This window comes from Aquila chrysaetos, chromosome 15 (genome assembly GCF_900496995.4).
Source record: "Aquila chrysaetos chrysaetos chromosome 15, bAquChr1.4, whole genome shotgun sequence".
NCBI classification, from domain to species: Eukaryota; Metazoa; Chordata; class Aves; order Accipitriformes; family Accipitridae; genus Aquila; species Aquila chrysaetos.
Genome location: NC_044018.1, coordinates 556,348 through 572,561, shown reverse-complemented (window position 1 = coordinate 572,561; position 16,214 = coordinate 556,348). Strand labels below are relative to the sequence as shown.

Here is a 16,214-nt window from a genome sequence, read left to right as displayed (position 1 = left end):
TGGAAGGCTTTAAAGAAGTGTTGGGTTTGGTAATCAACTGCATGCTGTTCTGGGTACCAATTCAGGTCTTCCAACTTTAACTGGAAAATAAACTGGAAACTATAGGTACTGCAATACAGAATATGACTCCCCAGTGGCATGGTGCTGTGTTTCACCAGGTAATCTTACACTAACCCTGCAAAGTCTGTGGAGTTTTTTTGCTTTAGAGTATGATGGTATTGGCTCTGATCTATAATATATGTTGTTGTTTGGATTTCTGATGAGAGTCCATTATTATTTTTTATAGAGTCCTGCTAGAGTTGAGCTCATAGTTGGTGACTATAGTCTGAAATACTGCTATGTGTTTATTCTTTCCATTCTTTAAATTGGACAAGAGCCTCTCTATGAAGTGAATGGCAAAACATTGTCCTTAAGCAAAGAGGTTTTGGTCTAAGGCAAGGTGCGACAAAGATACTATTGGCAATAGAGGTGGGGGAGAGATCGCAGCAATGACACTGACAGGAGCAGTGCAGGGGTTTATAGATTAGCTATAGGCAGATCTTGATAGTTCCAGAAAAATTCAGAGCTTGTCTGCACTTGAAAGCGATAATGAATTCACATCCTCTGTAAATGTAAAGTGCGGTTGCTCTTCAGATTAGGCTTGCATTCTGGAATAGGAATTTATATATATATATATATATACAAGAGGCTATGATCGAGTACTCTTCAGAGGTGCCTGTTTTATTTAGTTTCCCTTTGCAGATGAGCACGTAGTCTGTATTAATATTTAGGAAGTAATTTTTTTTTTCTGTTCAGCCAGTTCATGTCTGTCTTCTAAAAATGTTGAAGACAATCACTTGCTAAATTCACCTTGATTTCTTCAGACCCTAAACCTTTGTAAGTTGAAGTGTGGTATCTCTGAAAATGGGCATCCAAAACCAAATTACAGATTTAGGAATGTACAAAAAGTTGTTGCATCAGAAACAGTTTGCTTCTTTGTGGTTCAGGTGACCACAGTCAGCATTTTTCTTGCACACATTTGAGGAGCCTCTTTATAACAAAATCAGTTTGGATATCTGCTTTAACACGATGACAAGCTCTGATGTGAGTTTGCTGTAGACCCCATTATTTTCAAAGCACTCGTAAGCCTTCACAAATTAATTCTCCCAAACAGGACCTGATGTAAATGCTGTCATCTCATAAGGGTGAACGGCTGTTCTGCCAGCCAGCCTGACTGTCTGCTCTTCCATCTCGAAAGCCTTGAAGGCCAGGTGGACTATCTTTCTCAGATGCGTTACTCTGAACCTGCGGACTCCAGAGCAACCTGCAGAGATTTGCCCACCCACTAGGCAAGATGCAGCAGGCAGGCCGGCAGCACGCCCGCCTTTGCTGCCTGCTTGGCCATCATACTCTCATCTCCCAGCTGCCCAAACAGTGTGTGTTTCCTCTCGCCCGGCCGGTTGGACACATGAACGTGGCATTGCGTGGAGCAGCAGAGGGTAGCGGTGTCAGTAACACACCAGTGAGGACAGCACAGATACCGCAGGGGATTGCAGAGGGAAGAGAGCACGAGTACGAGTGGCGGGTGCTGCAAGTGGGGAGACCCAGGAGGATCGCAGAAGAGGGAAGGGAACCGTAGCTGACTCACCTTCGATAAACTGATGTTTCTAGGACCGATTCATTAAGTTGAATCATGCAGTTCAATTATGAGCTTGACAGAAACTTTAATGACATCTTCTAGGCTGCATTATACAGAAGGTTAGTTTAGAAGCTGGCTCTTACTAGACTTTTCATTTATAAATCTAGTCTCTTTTCATTAACTCCCCCAGTTCCCAAAATTGTGTAAAAACTATAAGGGCAAATAGGACTGGATATAAGGAGAAACTACTTCCCCATGAGGATGGTCGAGCAGTGGAGCGGGGGCCCAGAGAGGTTGTGCTGTCTCCATCCTTGGGGGTGTTCAAGACCCAGCTGGGTAGGGCTCTGAGCAACCTGGTCTGAGATTAACTTGACCCTGTTCTGAGTAGGAGGCTGGAATTGAGACCGCCTGAGGTCCCTTCCAACCTGAATTATCCCATGAGCCTGTGACTGTTGTAATTATTTGGTTCTACAGGTTGCATAATATGGTTCTTTGCATTTCCCCTTCTTAGCTTTCTATGGAGCCTGGCAGCTTCTCTTTGATTAAAGCATCTCCCAGAAAGACATCTGTTCTTGAGCTGAAGAAATCAAAAATGGAAATTCACTGCCAATGCAAATTTGCTTGCACAGTTAAAAATTTATGCCTCATTTTCAGTTTTAATGTATTTAGCTTCACTTTACACCCATTGGCTTTGCTACATGTGGTTCTCCCTCCATTAAATTAAGGAGTACTTTAGCACTCCTGTTTTTTTCCTACATGGATACTTACTCATCTCAGTGAAGGCACTTCTCAGTCTTCTTTTTTAAAAATCAGTTAAACAGGTAGAGCTTTTCCGAGCTTCTCACAATACTGTATTTCAGTATTTTTTATGGTTGATTTCTTTGGCTTCTCCCGATTTTGAATATAATTTTTTAAATTGGGAAAAAGCAAACTGTATGTTGAATTCTTCTATGAATCTTAGCAACACTACGCAGAGAGTTACAGGAGGAGTTTCATTACTCTTCATGACTATTTCCTTTTTGTGCGTTTCTGCACCAGTGAGTGCTTTTTGAAAGCTGTCAGTAATCCAGATCTTACTCCATATAAAGTACTTTATTTATTTTGTATAGTGCTAACTGGTTAATGGCAACGGATTACAAGTTTGGCCTCTAACAGAACTGCAGATATGAAAATATATTACATCTCTGCAGTTCCTTTAGAAGCCAAACCTGTAACACATTCAAGTAACAAAATCAGATTTCTTTGGCAAGACCTCTTTTCCATGAAGTTATAATGCTTTGTATATTACCTATTAGTCAAGTCTTGTATCAGCATTTCTGTTACTTTGAATAAATTAATGACAGGGTAAGATGTTTATGTTTATTTAAGTTGTCATACCTTCCTTTTTGAATATGAGTGCAACACAGCACATTCCAGTTCTGAGTATTCCAAGATCTATTAAAAATTACCTTCCCTGGACCATATAACTCTTCATGTAATTATTTTAAGAATCCCAGCTGCAAGCTACCCAGGCCTGCTGATCTAAAAATATTATTTCTAGTAGATACTTTTTAACACCTTTTCTCATTACTAATGGAAAGTACTTCACTGTTTGCTGATAGAAACTACAAGGGGAAAGTACTATTAGTCAAACACAGAACAGAAATACTAATTCCTCTTCCCACATTAAGAATTTTACCATGACTATCAAGAAGCAGTATACACCACCTCAGGGCTTTGTTTTGTTTCTGATTTGTGTTCATTTCAAAGTCTCTTTTTGGTGGTTTTTCGTGCCCTGCCAGACACAAATTTTTCCCGCAAGGTTTTAGCTTCTCTCATCATTTGGTGCACTTCAAAAATTTTCATTTATAATTTACATCAGCTGTTAAGCTTTTATGGTTTTTTCCATTTTCTTATGGAGTATTTTCTACATTTTTAATGCTGCCTTCATTTCACCATTTAGAGCTGGATTCAGCTTACCTAACTTTGGTTATCTGCGAGTTTGGTACCTCAGCTCCCTCTGTGAAAAAAAGGAGAGAGAGGAAAGCCTATGTTTGGAAGGACGTCGTTGTTCTCTGGAGGTTCATCCTTTTTTCCCATGGCAAGCCATGCTGTGATAGTTGGCCTCAGAGTAGAGAAAGGCCCTTGACTATTTTGGGTGGTAGTGCAGAAGTATTCAAAACCCCATGATTAGTGTCCTGCTCTGATGTTTATTAGCCCACACAGTGACCTACCCGCACCGTTGCCATTTAGAGTTAAGGTTGTTTTTTGCATCGAGTGTCCTTCCACATCTTATTGCCAACGTGTGTTGACACTCCAGTTAGGAGGTTCTGGTTACGGGAATTTGTTGGTGGTTTTCCCCAAAGGAGAAGTTCTGGCCGTTCAGCTCTTCCCCAAGTGCTGCGATTGGTATCTTCTGCTGTGTCGTCCCATGCACCTGTGAGAGCCCGGCTGCATCTGTCCGGGTGAGCTCCTTAGTGCTGGACGGCGTTCCTTGGACTGCCACTCGGCTACCTGCTCTGCTCTTGGTCACTGACGTGCCTTTGGGTCAGAACTGCCAGCACTTTCCCAAACCATCTCCAACCACCATCCGGAGGTTATCAGGTGCCCAGATCTGTTCCCAGGGGGCAGTTTGGATAAGGCCACCCCGATCGGGGCGATATGGGATTTTAACAGCGTGGACGTGTGCAGATCATGCCGGAGAACAGTTGCACAATTTTGTTTAATGCTGTAGCCTCCGAGTCTGCAGGGCTGCCGCAGTGGCCACCGTCAGGCTCCCCGTTGGCTGCTAACCTCATGTCCTCCTGGCCGCTCCAGCCAGCCTTTAGTTAAGTGGATCGAGCCCCTTGCACACAAGAGGCAGTCTGTCCCTCTAGGCTGATCAGTGGCCACAACCTGTCAGTGCTGTCGTCAGTGACTTTCTTCCAATATTTTTTATCTTCTTTTCCTCATCCAGGCCGTTGGCTTAGCTTTCTTTTTTTTTCCTGAAGTCTTCTGTAAGACACCTAGTGCCATTAGCTGGCACTCTTCTAATACGTAGTCCGCAGTGATGATTGTCTGCCTGGGCTTTTGCTTTCAGCTACACGGATATTCAGCAGACATATCCCATTTCACTTTTTCCATTTCCTCAATGGTAATTTCCTCACTAGCTGATTTGATGATTTATCTAATAACTGCTCAGTCCTTCTAGCAAAGCTCCATGCCTCTTGAGATTTTTTTTTTCACATCTGTAGTTAATGCTAAAGCCTCATTTTTCAAACTAACAACTTTTTTGTAGAGTGGAGATCATTTAAGATCTTTCCCTTGACCTGGCTCACCATCTGGTCCTGCAAGTCCCAGTGCTGGTAGGAGGAACAACTGGAAACATGTGGGAGTGTGGGGAGGGCAGCCCTGGCCTCTGCTGCTGATGTTGATCCATGACTGAGTGGAGCCATACCCTACATCTGCTACATCAGTGTCTAAATACACACCTGAAAGAACCCCAAGTCTTGGGAGAAAAGCACAAAAGTATCTGCTCAGAAATGTGGAATTCTCTGCAGTCGTTCCTAGATATCTGTGTAGTGCCCTGAGTGCACAGGTGGGAAAACATCTTTTAGTACAGTGGTCAGTGAGAAGAAGCTACTCTAAATTAAGGGACAGGGTCTGGTTAATCGTGCTCAGATGGGAAATAAATGAGGGAAGGTGGATAAATGGGTTCATGGGATTTCAAGGCCAGAAGGAGCTTTTATTCCATGAATTTTAATTCCATGACCTGAATTTCTGGGGAGACGTGCTTACCAGTTGTCCTGCTGCCCTCCACACCATGCAAAGCCACCGTTGGAGGGAACACACACTGTTATCCTGAAAAAGCTGTAATTGCTATTTCTACGTAGATGAGAGTCGTCAAAAACATGCTGCCAGCCTTTCTTTTAATAGACAGTGTTGCTGCCCGCACCACAACTGCTGTGCTCCTCCACACAGCTGAGCCCGCAAGACATGAACCCGCAGGACTCATAATGTTTGTTATATACGCGAGGACAAAATCTATGAAAACTTTTGACTTAAGAAAGAAACTCTTAGCTAGGTTGTATTTTGCTCGTTCTCAGGAATGCTCATATAGTTGAAGTCAGAATGTGACCCCACTGGCCCAGCAGGATCACAGTGTACGTTTCCCTGCTTCAAAAGAGGATAAATTGATCCGTATTTCACCTTTTCTGGTCTTTCAAATTAGTAGTGATCCGTACTGACAAATGTTGCATTGCAACAAAGGAATTGTTTTCTCTGCATCTTTGTCCTTACCCTGCATCTTTGGTGCTTTTGCCTCCCGGTTTCTCCCCTCCCATTCTGGACCCGTTTACCGGCTGCTTGTTAATTTGCCCTTTTGAATCCGATCTGCAGAGGTCCCTGCATGCCTGGTGGTAACAGGCACTCTCTGACCAAAAAGGTGATGTTTTGCCTCTCAGGCTATGACAGTTTGGGTCTCTGTGATGGCAGATTTGTGCACACAGGGAACTGAATGCCGTGCAGTGGTTGCACACTCCAGATGGTATTTCCAGACTTTAGAGGATGGTAGTCTGATATTTCTTGCCTTGAGGACAGCTAGAGAGGCATTTCTGAGTCCCGGGGAGGAAGAGAAGCCAGTGAAGGTTCTGCGTAAAAGAAGAGATATCCGTTGGATATCCTATTCTATATCCAGGATATCCATACTGTGATATCCATCCCGGGGATTCAACTTTTGCCAACACTGAGGGCCATTTTAGAGAAGACTCTCCTTTTGAGAATGGAACAAATGACAGCTTTGCTTTCCCACCACGGCTGTTGTGTCTAAGGTCCTTGTTTCCTTTCGTGTCTGCAGATGTTTCTACAATTTGCCATGTTCTGTTCTTCCATTGGGTCTGTCATGTATTTTGTGTGCGTATGTTTCCTTTTCATATGATAATTAATCTATCCTGTTTCTCTCTTCACCTTTTTCTTTTGCCAACGTTTATAGGAAGAAGAGCAAAAGCAGGCAGTAAGTTGACTTCACTTTGTAGGTGATCTAACTTTTTTCTTTCTGCATGAAAAACAATTTTCTGTTAATTGGCTTGTATGCAAATAAACCATGGGAATGTGGGGTCTTTCTCACTTGTAAATTGGAAAGCAGCCTTCATCAGTTTCCAGTAGAGCATGTTTTTGTATACATCCTTAAAGTTATTCCTCTCTCCCTTTCAAATTAAGTTTATTGCCATGGGTACACAACCAGTGGCTGTATTCATTAGGTTTTTATAGAACTGTGCATCACCATCCAGGGTTGATAATGTGGATTCTCAGCTGGCTTCATAATTTATTTTGTTGGAGATTCTTTGGAGTATTTTACATGCTAAGGAAGCTTTCTTGTCTCTTCAGGAATCCTTTAATTTGCCTCCTTGCCACATACAAGTCCATGCATGAAAACTAATTAATGACTTAATATTCTGGGCATGGATCCATATCATTCAGTCATGATATAGTCTCCTTGAATTAGTCCCAGTATGCTCATTGTAAACAGGATGAGTAAACTAACAAGAGACAAGAATGCATTTGCTTTGTTACTGATTTTCATTTTCTCTGCCTGCCTATTAAAATCTGAATCCTGTGTTAATTTCGGAATCCACTCCAGAGGGAGCCCTTTTGCTTTTCTCAGAAATAGCCAGATGTTCAATGTCTTCTCTCCAGCAGAACAAATTTTCAGCATTTTCGAACACGGTTTTCTTTATACACAAAGCTTTAATGAAGATTAATCCGGTGTTTCCCAGTGTTGGGGGGGATGGGGGTTAAATGTTGTTTATCAGATACCCAAATTGGATATTGGATATATGAATTAGAAATTCTGGTGACTTATTTTTTGTAAGGAAATACATATTTCTGGGTAACTTCTATTGCTGAAAATGCTTCAGTGCTACATGTGCTAAAATTGGCTTTTGGTGACTCCTGGATGGCCTTTTATTAACGTTCTGTCATCAAATTAAAAAGGAGATGGTGGTAAGTGTGCATCTTCTGTTGGAGCCCAGTTCATCTTTAGTTGATGCTGCCGGTGAAGATTTATCCCTGGGTTTGCTAAGGCAGCAACTTACAGAAATTCTTTGGCTTAATGAAAGGACCAGATTGCAGCATGCGGCAGCGATCTTCAAGGAGTTTCCTGGAGGAAGGAAAACAACCAAGACACCACCATCCCTGTCTTCCAACTTCTAACTGTGCAAGTGGAATGCTGTATTGTATGTCATTCTCTTACCCAGCATCATTGCTAGGAATAATCATCTGCATGGAAATGCAACATTGTATTAGCTCGTATTTCCTGTGCTGTGCTGTTCATCTGCATTATGGATATAGAAAAGGGGCAAATAGAAGAAAAAGAAGAATTTGCCCAATTTTACCTCCCTTCTTTCCCTGGAACACTATGTTAGTAGGAGGATAAGAGAGCCAAAACTGACTGCTAAAATAATGTCAACACATTGACATTCGGTCCAGTCCCATTCTGTTGGAATCAATGATGAATGAGCCAAAAAGGATTTGAAACTCAAGAAGGCAGATTATGACCAACGAAAGGACACATTGGTGATCTGTAGGAACTGAAACTACGTCCTTATATTTGCATGGATGGAAGTAGCTTGAAATGCTCTCCTCTTAACTATAAAAGTGCAGCCTGAAAAAAGCTGGAAGTCCCAGGATACAGTCCTCCACTTGGCCAAGAAACACACAGAAGTCACAGAATAGCTGAGGTGGAAAGGCAGCTTTAGAGATCATCTAGTCCACGCCGCCATGCTCAAAGCAGGGTCAACTAGAGCAGGCTGCTCAGGAATTTGTCCCATGTTTTGAGTATCTCCGAAGATGGAGACTCCACAACCTCTCTGGGCAACCGATTCAAGTGCCCTCAACCTAAGAAAGTTTTTTCTTTCTTTTTAAATGGAATTTCCTATATTTCCATTTGTGCCTATATTTCCATTCCATTGCCTCTGGTCCTTTCGGTGGATACTACTGAGAAGGGTGTAGCTCTGTTTTCTTTACTTTCTTCCATTAGGGATTTGTATGCATTGATAAGATCCCTCTGAGCTTTCTCTTCTTGAAGCTAAACAATCCCAACTCCTTCAGCCTCTCCTCGTATGGCAGATACACTGGGTCCTTAATCATCTTTTTGGGTCTTCCTTGGACTTGCTCCAGTCTTGCTCCAAATCTTGTACTGGGTTGTCCAGAACTGGACCCAACACTCAGATGCAGCCTCACCAGTGCTGGGTTGAGGGGAAGGATCACCTCCCTCGACATGCTGCCAATGCTCTTCCCAACACAGCCCAGAATGCTGTTGACTTTCTTTGCTGGAAGGGTACATTGCTGGCTTGTCTTCAACTTCTCTGCAGGACCCCAACATGTTTTTTCTGCCAAGCTGCTTTCCACCCAGTCAGCCCCCAGAGTGCACTTGATGCCCAGGGTTATTCCTTGCCAGGAGCAGGACTTTGCACCCTGTGTTGAACTTGATGAGGTCCCTATCTGCCCATTTCTCCAGTGTTTCAAGATCCCTCTGAACGGCAGCACAATCATCTGGTGTATCAACCACTCCTCCCAGTTTTGCATTGTCTGCAAACTTGTTGAGGGTGCATGCTGTCCTATCATCTAGGTCATTACTGAAGATGTTAAATAGTACTGGCTCCAGTATCAAACCTGGAGGCACGCCACTGGTAATTGGCCTCTGGCTGGACTTCATGTGGCTGATGAACCCTACACATCACACACTGTATTGGTATCTGCACTATTCTGGAAGGGACGTAATGGCATATCTCCAGCTTGAAGTCCAGAAGAACTTGTTGGACCATACACTGGCTTCCAGATGTCTTCAGGACTTCATGGTCATCCATGTACTCCAATACTTGAATAAAGGGCTGGATGTCTGTGACACTTAAAGGAACACAGCCAACTGAAGAACTTTAAAAATATTATCAAACATCCCTTTGTCCCTGAGAATCTTGAGAACTGGTTTTGGTGGCTCTAGTGTCATGTCTTTCCTCTGCATGTGTATAAAACCTTAGAGTACCTAGGAGAGGGTACCAGTCTACTGTGTGCTCAGCCAGCCCCATCCTCGTGTCCACAAGCATCTGGCTAGGAAAAAGAAGGTAGAGGAGAGGAGGCTCGTCTGGTTAGTACATCACAAAGGTCTACGGACTAGTCCAGAAACAGCAGGACCACATATGACGGAAAATGTGGAGCACCATCTGGGTCCTGTGGAAGAGAAGGCCCAAGTGTCTTAGTGATCTAAAGTGATGATCCTCTCGACCCTTGACGAGGTGAATTGATTATGTGGTGGCAACATGAATTTATATGAAGGGTTAAGGTAAATAACAGGCAGAATAACAATCACTGATTCAGGACTGGCAGCACATCAAGAGCAGTAGCATCAGCATCCACATTAGGAATTTCTGGTTTCCCTTCACTACTAAGGCTGCAAGTCCCATTCTACCTTCTCCATGTTGCTAGTAAGATTTACAGAGACGGGTCAAAGAGGATCAGCTTTCTTGGCTATGTTCAAGCAAGTTGCTTGGCAAGCAAAAAAGGCTTCCTGAATAAAAAGCCATCTCATTCATTCTGCATTTAACTGACACAACATACACTGTATTCCAGGGGCTGAAAGTGTCCAGGTTAGCATGGCCATTTGGAATGGCTTGACTGTCATCTTGAGCCAGCATTCCACCTGGTGCAGCAAGACACTTAATCTGGTGGGGCAGTTTGTTCATGTATTTGCAGCCAGAGTGATTGCATGTCTAAGCATTGAGTAGAGATCTTTGCTGCTCCTGGGACGCTAGTGAGAAGTTACTTGGCTGCTGAGGTTACCACCAAGTGCTTCCGGAAAACTGTGATAACTGACTTTCATCTCCAGCAAACAACTAGGTGAGCACAGTGACATCCGAGAGACCAAACTCCAGTCACAAAAATGCCCTTAAAAGGCCTAGAAGCTACCATGTCTCTTGGCCAGTCTTGGTCAGAAAATCATGGCAAGCTTATAAGGAATTTGTGTCAGGAGAGCGCCACTATTTCTGGTCCTGGTATTTACAGGAAAGTCCAAAACTTCTGTGCCCCATGTTCAGAGCTGATCTCCTATGAAGATTTTGAAAGTTTCTGTGCTGTCTTTCCCTTTGCAGGACTGCCCCTTGGAATCAGTGAGGCCGGTCCTGGTCACACCCTTGAGGAACAGTGCATTGTGTAGAGATATTAGTCCAGTAATGGAGTATTAAGCCACATGGTATTCATAGTCCACCACACTATTCTCTACTACTGCTAAGATTGTTGTGTCCCAGCTAATAAAGATCTTTGCCAGCGTAGATCCTAATTTACAACAGGACCATTTTCATGTCACAGCTGGTGAGAGGATTGAATAATCTGCTAAATATTAAAACCTCTTTGTTTTATAGTCAAATGAACAGCCATTGGAGCTGTACTGTTCAATATTCAGGAGAACGTTAAAGGAATTCACAAAGATGTACATCACATGTATGATGTTTTTTGCGTGTAGTACAATTCATACAACATCCAGAAGAGCGTCAAGCACTCGTACTCCAACACAAGAGAACTTCTCTAATGTTGAACAGGCACAGAAATGGCTTCACAGCAGAGGACCTCACATGGGAGTGTTTAAACACTGGAATGGAAATCTTTTCCTTTCAGAAGATGGTGGGAACCATACGACATAGCAGAGCAGATTGGGCTCATGAATTTCAAGGTTATGTTACCAATCAGAAAAAGTGGACACATTCTCACCCAACAATCCTTGTGAAGTCATGGAAATCGTGGGAGGGTTGCTTCTTAAGCCCATGGAGAGGGAGTCAGGACCTCCCGTTTTCCTCCCATTGTTCAGATTCAGAGTATATAGATGATACCTTTCAGCCAGCTTGAGAAGTGCAAGGGCAGCAGTGCACGTACCTTTAATGAGGTGAACCTTCTTAACCAATGGCTATAGCAAAGCTGAGCCCAGACAACAAGCTAGGATGATACCTGCATTGTTTCCCAAGAGATGTAGAAACCTGTGAGTGGGGAATTCCTAACCTTGAAGAGCCCTGTAACAGCTGAAGAAGTCTCATCATGTTGATATGTGAATCTGAGACTGCTGTTCAGTTCTGCATCCATTTTTGCATCAGCCAAAGGTCCTGTACGTCCCTCCAGAGTGGATCACTGTGAAGAATTCCTCCTAATGCCTCAACACTGCAAGTCAGCTTCTTACACTGCATGGTCTCATTCATCTGCAGGGTGTGCCTTTGGTCTCTGTGTATGATTAGCAAGCTCTCAGCAATGATGGATTATGTCTGCCACCTATATAGCTAATATGACCCAACTTGCTTGAATGACATTCATTTATACTCACAACTGAAAAACTTTTCTAAAATAAGTGGAAGACTACCTTCTGGAGGGTAGGAGTGAACAGCCCGAGCAGAATAATGTAGAATAAGACAAAATTGCCTATTTGGGATGAATTTAAGGAAAGGACCATACCTGGTTACCCACCACGCTGGCAGCCTTAAATGCCTTCTCTGGTTAAGCTGACAAGTATTGTAGCATGCAGGCTATGTCTGTGCTAGTAAATGCACACGGAAAAATTCTCTGACAATGAGGGCAACTGGCATGAAGATGCCTGTGTCTGTGCTAGCACCCACCTCCAAGACCTGGTGGCTGCTTGCAGCGTTGGGAATGGTGTGCCTGGGAACTGACGGGGAGTTTGCTAGCTGAAATGTGTCACAACCCTGCCAGGGAGAGTTCTAACACTTAGATAGTGTGAATTATCTTGTTCCAGTGCCAGAAACACTCCTGCGTATGGTTCAACTCGCTAATATAGGCAGACATAGCTTTAGAATAAGCTTTGAGTTGGTGCCTCCACACTAAGACCCATGTTCATGGGCCTCCTGGAGGATTTCAAACCTAGAAAGGCTCCTGAGAGAGCCATTTAGATGTTGATTTAAAGTCATGTAGGGAACCAGATCTCCGTACCTATGGAGTTTATCCCTCAGTAGACATTTTGGAAAGAAGGCTGGATCTGTGCTGACAGCAGGTATTGGATGTGAAGACGACCTTACCCTGCTCTGTAATTGGCAGCGCTGCCCCTAGCAGATGACCTTTTCGGATATGAGGGGGAAGGCTTGGCAGGGAAAAGCCATGGATACGCATTGGGATTACTTTCTTGGAAGTCTGTTTGCTCTGATGGATCACACTGTCCTGTGGTGGTTGCATCAGGTAAGAGACAAATCCCTGAATAATGTGGTGGTGCTTCCTATCGCAGTGAGATGAATGCACTGAAACGTAGACCGAGGTGTGGAGCTGATGTCTGCAGAAGACCTGGTTTCTGTCTGAAGAAAAAGAAAATCCCTCTGCCCGCACTAGCAGAGCATTAGCGAGTTTCTCCGGGCTCACGCAGCCCTCCCCTGCCGCCTTTGGCCATCTGTGCCAAGCTCGGCAGGCAGAGCTAAGAGGATTGAGCATGGCTCGGTCAGCAGCAGAGGAAAGTGGGTTGCTGCTTTTCTTTCTAATGCTGTGTCTAGTGGATGGTGGAGGCCAAACGCTGCCGAAGTCTGCCAGAACCTTCCCAAATAAACGCAGACCTGCAGTGGTTGCGTCTGGTGGCTTTGCATAAACTTGCTGCTGGAGGGGGGCAATGAAGAGGTGCAAGAGCCTCTCCTGACACTCAGCTGGGGACTTGCTGGCCTGTTGCTGTCAGTCCAGAGGGGATCTAGTCATTCTGTCCCGTTTTGGAGGGCACACAAACAGCACAAGGGAGTAAGTAACTGTCAAACATAAACTAAAACAGTAGAGAGCACTTAGATGTTTTTAATCCTGAATTGTAGTAACCAGATTATTTTCCAAAATAGCAGTTGAGAAAGCTGTCAGGGAGAAGTGTGTTTTTCCTGTGCTCCCGCTGTCCCATGAAGAGGTAACAGCCATAAGGCAGAACGGTTTCTGCAGAGTCCCACTCCATTCATGCCTTCCCTGAATTGCATTCCTCTGTACTTAATCATGTTTTGGATTGCACAGCTAGAAACAGGCAGGAGTTTGTTCAGTTTCTTGTCTTCCAAGTCCTGCCTTCGCTGAGAAAGACACATGTGCCAAGTTCCAACTTTTAAGCCGCTACCATTTTTAACAAAGCTCTGTGCAAAAGCATTGCAGATACACTTGCTTTTGACTTGGGGGGAAAAATACACTTATTCATTCTAATGTACTTCAAAACCAGCTGAAGGGATTGGTTTTATTTTCTAAACAGATCCTCTGTGAAGAGGCTGCCCAGCATGAAAATTTTTCAATTTTTATCTTCTAGAGGTTTCTGTTTATTTGCATACTTTTTTGTTTTAATGCACGCTATTTGTGAAAAGAGGATTAGAAATGAAATGGTGTTAGAGCGTTTACACCAAGATGCACAGTACTGGCACGCAGCAGTGCAGATTTATCGCGGGCGGTTATAAGGAAAGTCAAGGCTTGGTCATATGTCAGGTGTGCTCAGAGGGGCTCCAAGAGCCCCGAGAGCTTATTTCTGTATTCAGTGTATTCTCCCCTTCCTTCTGATGTCCCATTTTGATGTTAATAAATTTGAAACACAGTGGCTGCAGGAGAGGAGTGTCCTTGCTTTGAGAAGGCACGTCGTGCACCCCTGGATGTGGCAGCTCTGCTGCTCGCTGGCCGTGCTGCCGGCTGGCTGTAGTGGAAGGGTTGGTGTTGAGATGCATTTCACTCGGGCGGAATGACCAAGACTCTGGTTCACACACTGCTTTGGTTGCAGTTCCTACCTGCAGGCTCCTGGGTCGTTGCAGAAATTGTAGGGACATCCCATCCCAAGAGACCCTCTGCCCCGGGGAGTGGGGGCGAGGGGCACAGCTTTGGAGGGAGGTTGTATGTAGGAAAGTATGTGAAAGCTGTATGTGATGTATAATGTAGCACCTGTTTTGTAGGTCTAGGTCTCTTTGGGACAGTTAAATACAGCCAGTTCTCCCTTACTTCTGCAGCGGGCCCTGGGGTGCCCCAGGCACCAGAAGAACCCAGGTATTGCAATGGGGAGGTGGTGCAGAGGCAGCCACATGTCCTAGCACTGTGCCAACCTCCCTAATGCAAGTCGAGCACCCATCCTACCGGCTGCAGGATAACTCCAGCAGATCTGCGGGGTGCTCCTGCACCCCCCAGGAAGCCCAGGGTCTCAGGGGCTGCTTTAGCAGCAGCATAGCACAGGAGCACAGAGCCGGCTCAGGCATCACGATGTGCCCCAGCAAATAAAGGTGGAGATCGGGGGAACTGCTGCAGAAACGATGACTTTGCTCAGACTTAGCCTGGGTCTGACCTGCTGGGACCAATAATCCCATTAGACCTCAGCTGCTCGCTGCAGAACCGCAAGCGCCATCCCACAGCACCCACTTCTGGGAGCCCAGCACTGGGGCGCCCGGGCTGGACTCAGCCAGAGTGAATCCAACGGCATCCACTAATGGGGTCACCATGTCATGCCAAAGCACACAAAAGCATCGTGTCTTCAAGCCTAAACTTACCTTGGATGTAGAGGTGCATGGGAACAGTTCTTGAGCTAATCGCCACCACCAGATTGGAGCTGTCTCTGCATCTTTGACATGAAAAGCTGTAGTGCAGATGATGCCCTAGAGGCCACAAAGTAAGAACAGTGTCTGAGAGGTGTCCGAGCACAGGCTATTGGTTTGGGGTGTACCAACAACGGCTTTATTCCACAAGTCACTTATATGAGAAATTTTTCTTCTTGGCAGTTTAGTAATATTTTTCAAATACCCAGATGTATTTGTCAAATGCCCAGGGTTCAGCTTTACAATAAGCTGTCTGACAGCAAAGCCAGCTTGAAACATTCCTTTTCCTGTGCCAGTATTCACTGCTCCAGCAATTATGTTTGTACAGTTTTTGAGGGGCCATGCTACAAATCAGAGCACTGAAATTGTCCTACTTAAAAACAGCACTCCTAGAAAAAAGGTGAAGCCAGAAGCTCTTGTAACTACTCCTTCATTGACCTTGCATCAGATCTTTGAGAAATACTGATCCAAACTGGAAGAGGCTGGATGCAGTTCCTGAGACTGATCTTTTTGTGTCAATCATTTAAGCTCCTTGGCAGAAAATAGGTAGGGAGCACCTGTGGATCAGGGAAGGTGTAGTTGCAGGAACATGGTATGTGCCCCTTTGGAGCAGCAAGAAAAAAGGATAGTTTGTGTAACAGCAGATCAGAAAGAAGGTTATAAAGGCTGACAAGCAATGTCTCTCCAGAGTCAGTGATTATTTAGAACCATGAATTCAGTGCTCAGGCTTATCCCATAGGAATATTTTATCAGTCACCATGAAAGATCTCATATGCAAGGTCAGAGTGGGGTTTTTTTGTTAAAGATATTCTCCCACTACGTGGGTGTTTCTGTTCTTTGTCACTTGTTCATGAGAATTCACTGTGGTGTGTTGGTGGTATTTTTCATTTCACATAGATGTTTCCACTAAAGCATTTGTTGCCACATTTGGGGATAGATATTCATGAGCCTATAGATGTTGTGTTTCTGTTGTGGAGACATCATTAAGATGACTGGAGGGATGTACTCCAAGGATTTGCATTTGTTTTGGCAAGATCAAATTTTTCTTGATGTTTGTTTAGTTCCTAAGAAATGTGATGCTG

The 16,214-nt window shown here is 44.2% G+C and overlaps 1 protein-coding gene across 8 annotated transcripts in view; it reads left to right on the top strand.

The window, feature by feature from the left end:
* The window catches only part of DTNB (dystrobrevin beta), a 214,767-nt gene that overhangs the window by 149,624 nt on the left and 48,929 nt on the right, over positions 1-16,214 (top strand). For 6 of the 8 annotated variants that reach the window (XM_030037505.2, XM_030037503.1, XM_030037509.1 and 3 more), the window contains one exon: positions 6,567-6,587. The exons of the other annotated variants lie outside the window; for them this stretch is intronic. In XM_030037505.2, coding sequence (XP_029893365.1) covers positions 6,567-6,587 — 21 coding nt within the window. The remainder of the gene's footprint in view (positions 1-6,566; positions 6,588-16,214) is intronic. 8 annotated transcript variants of the gene reach the window in all.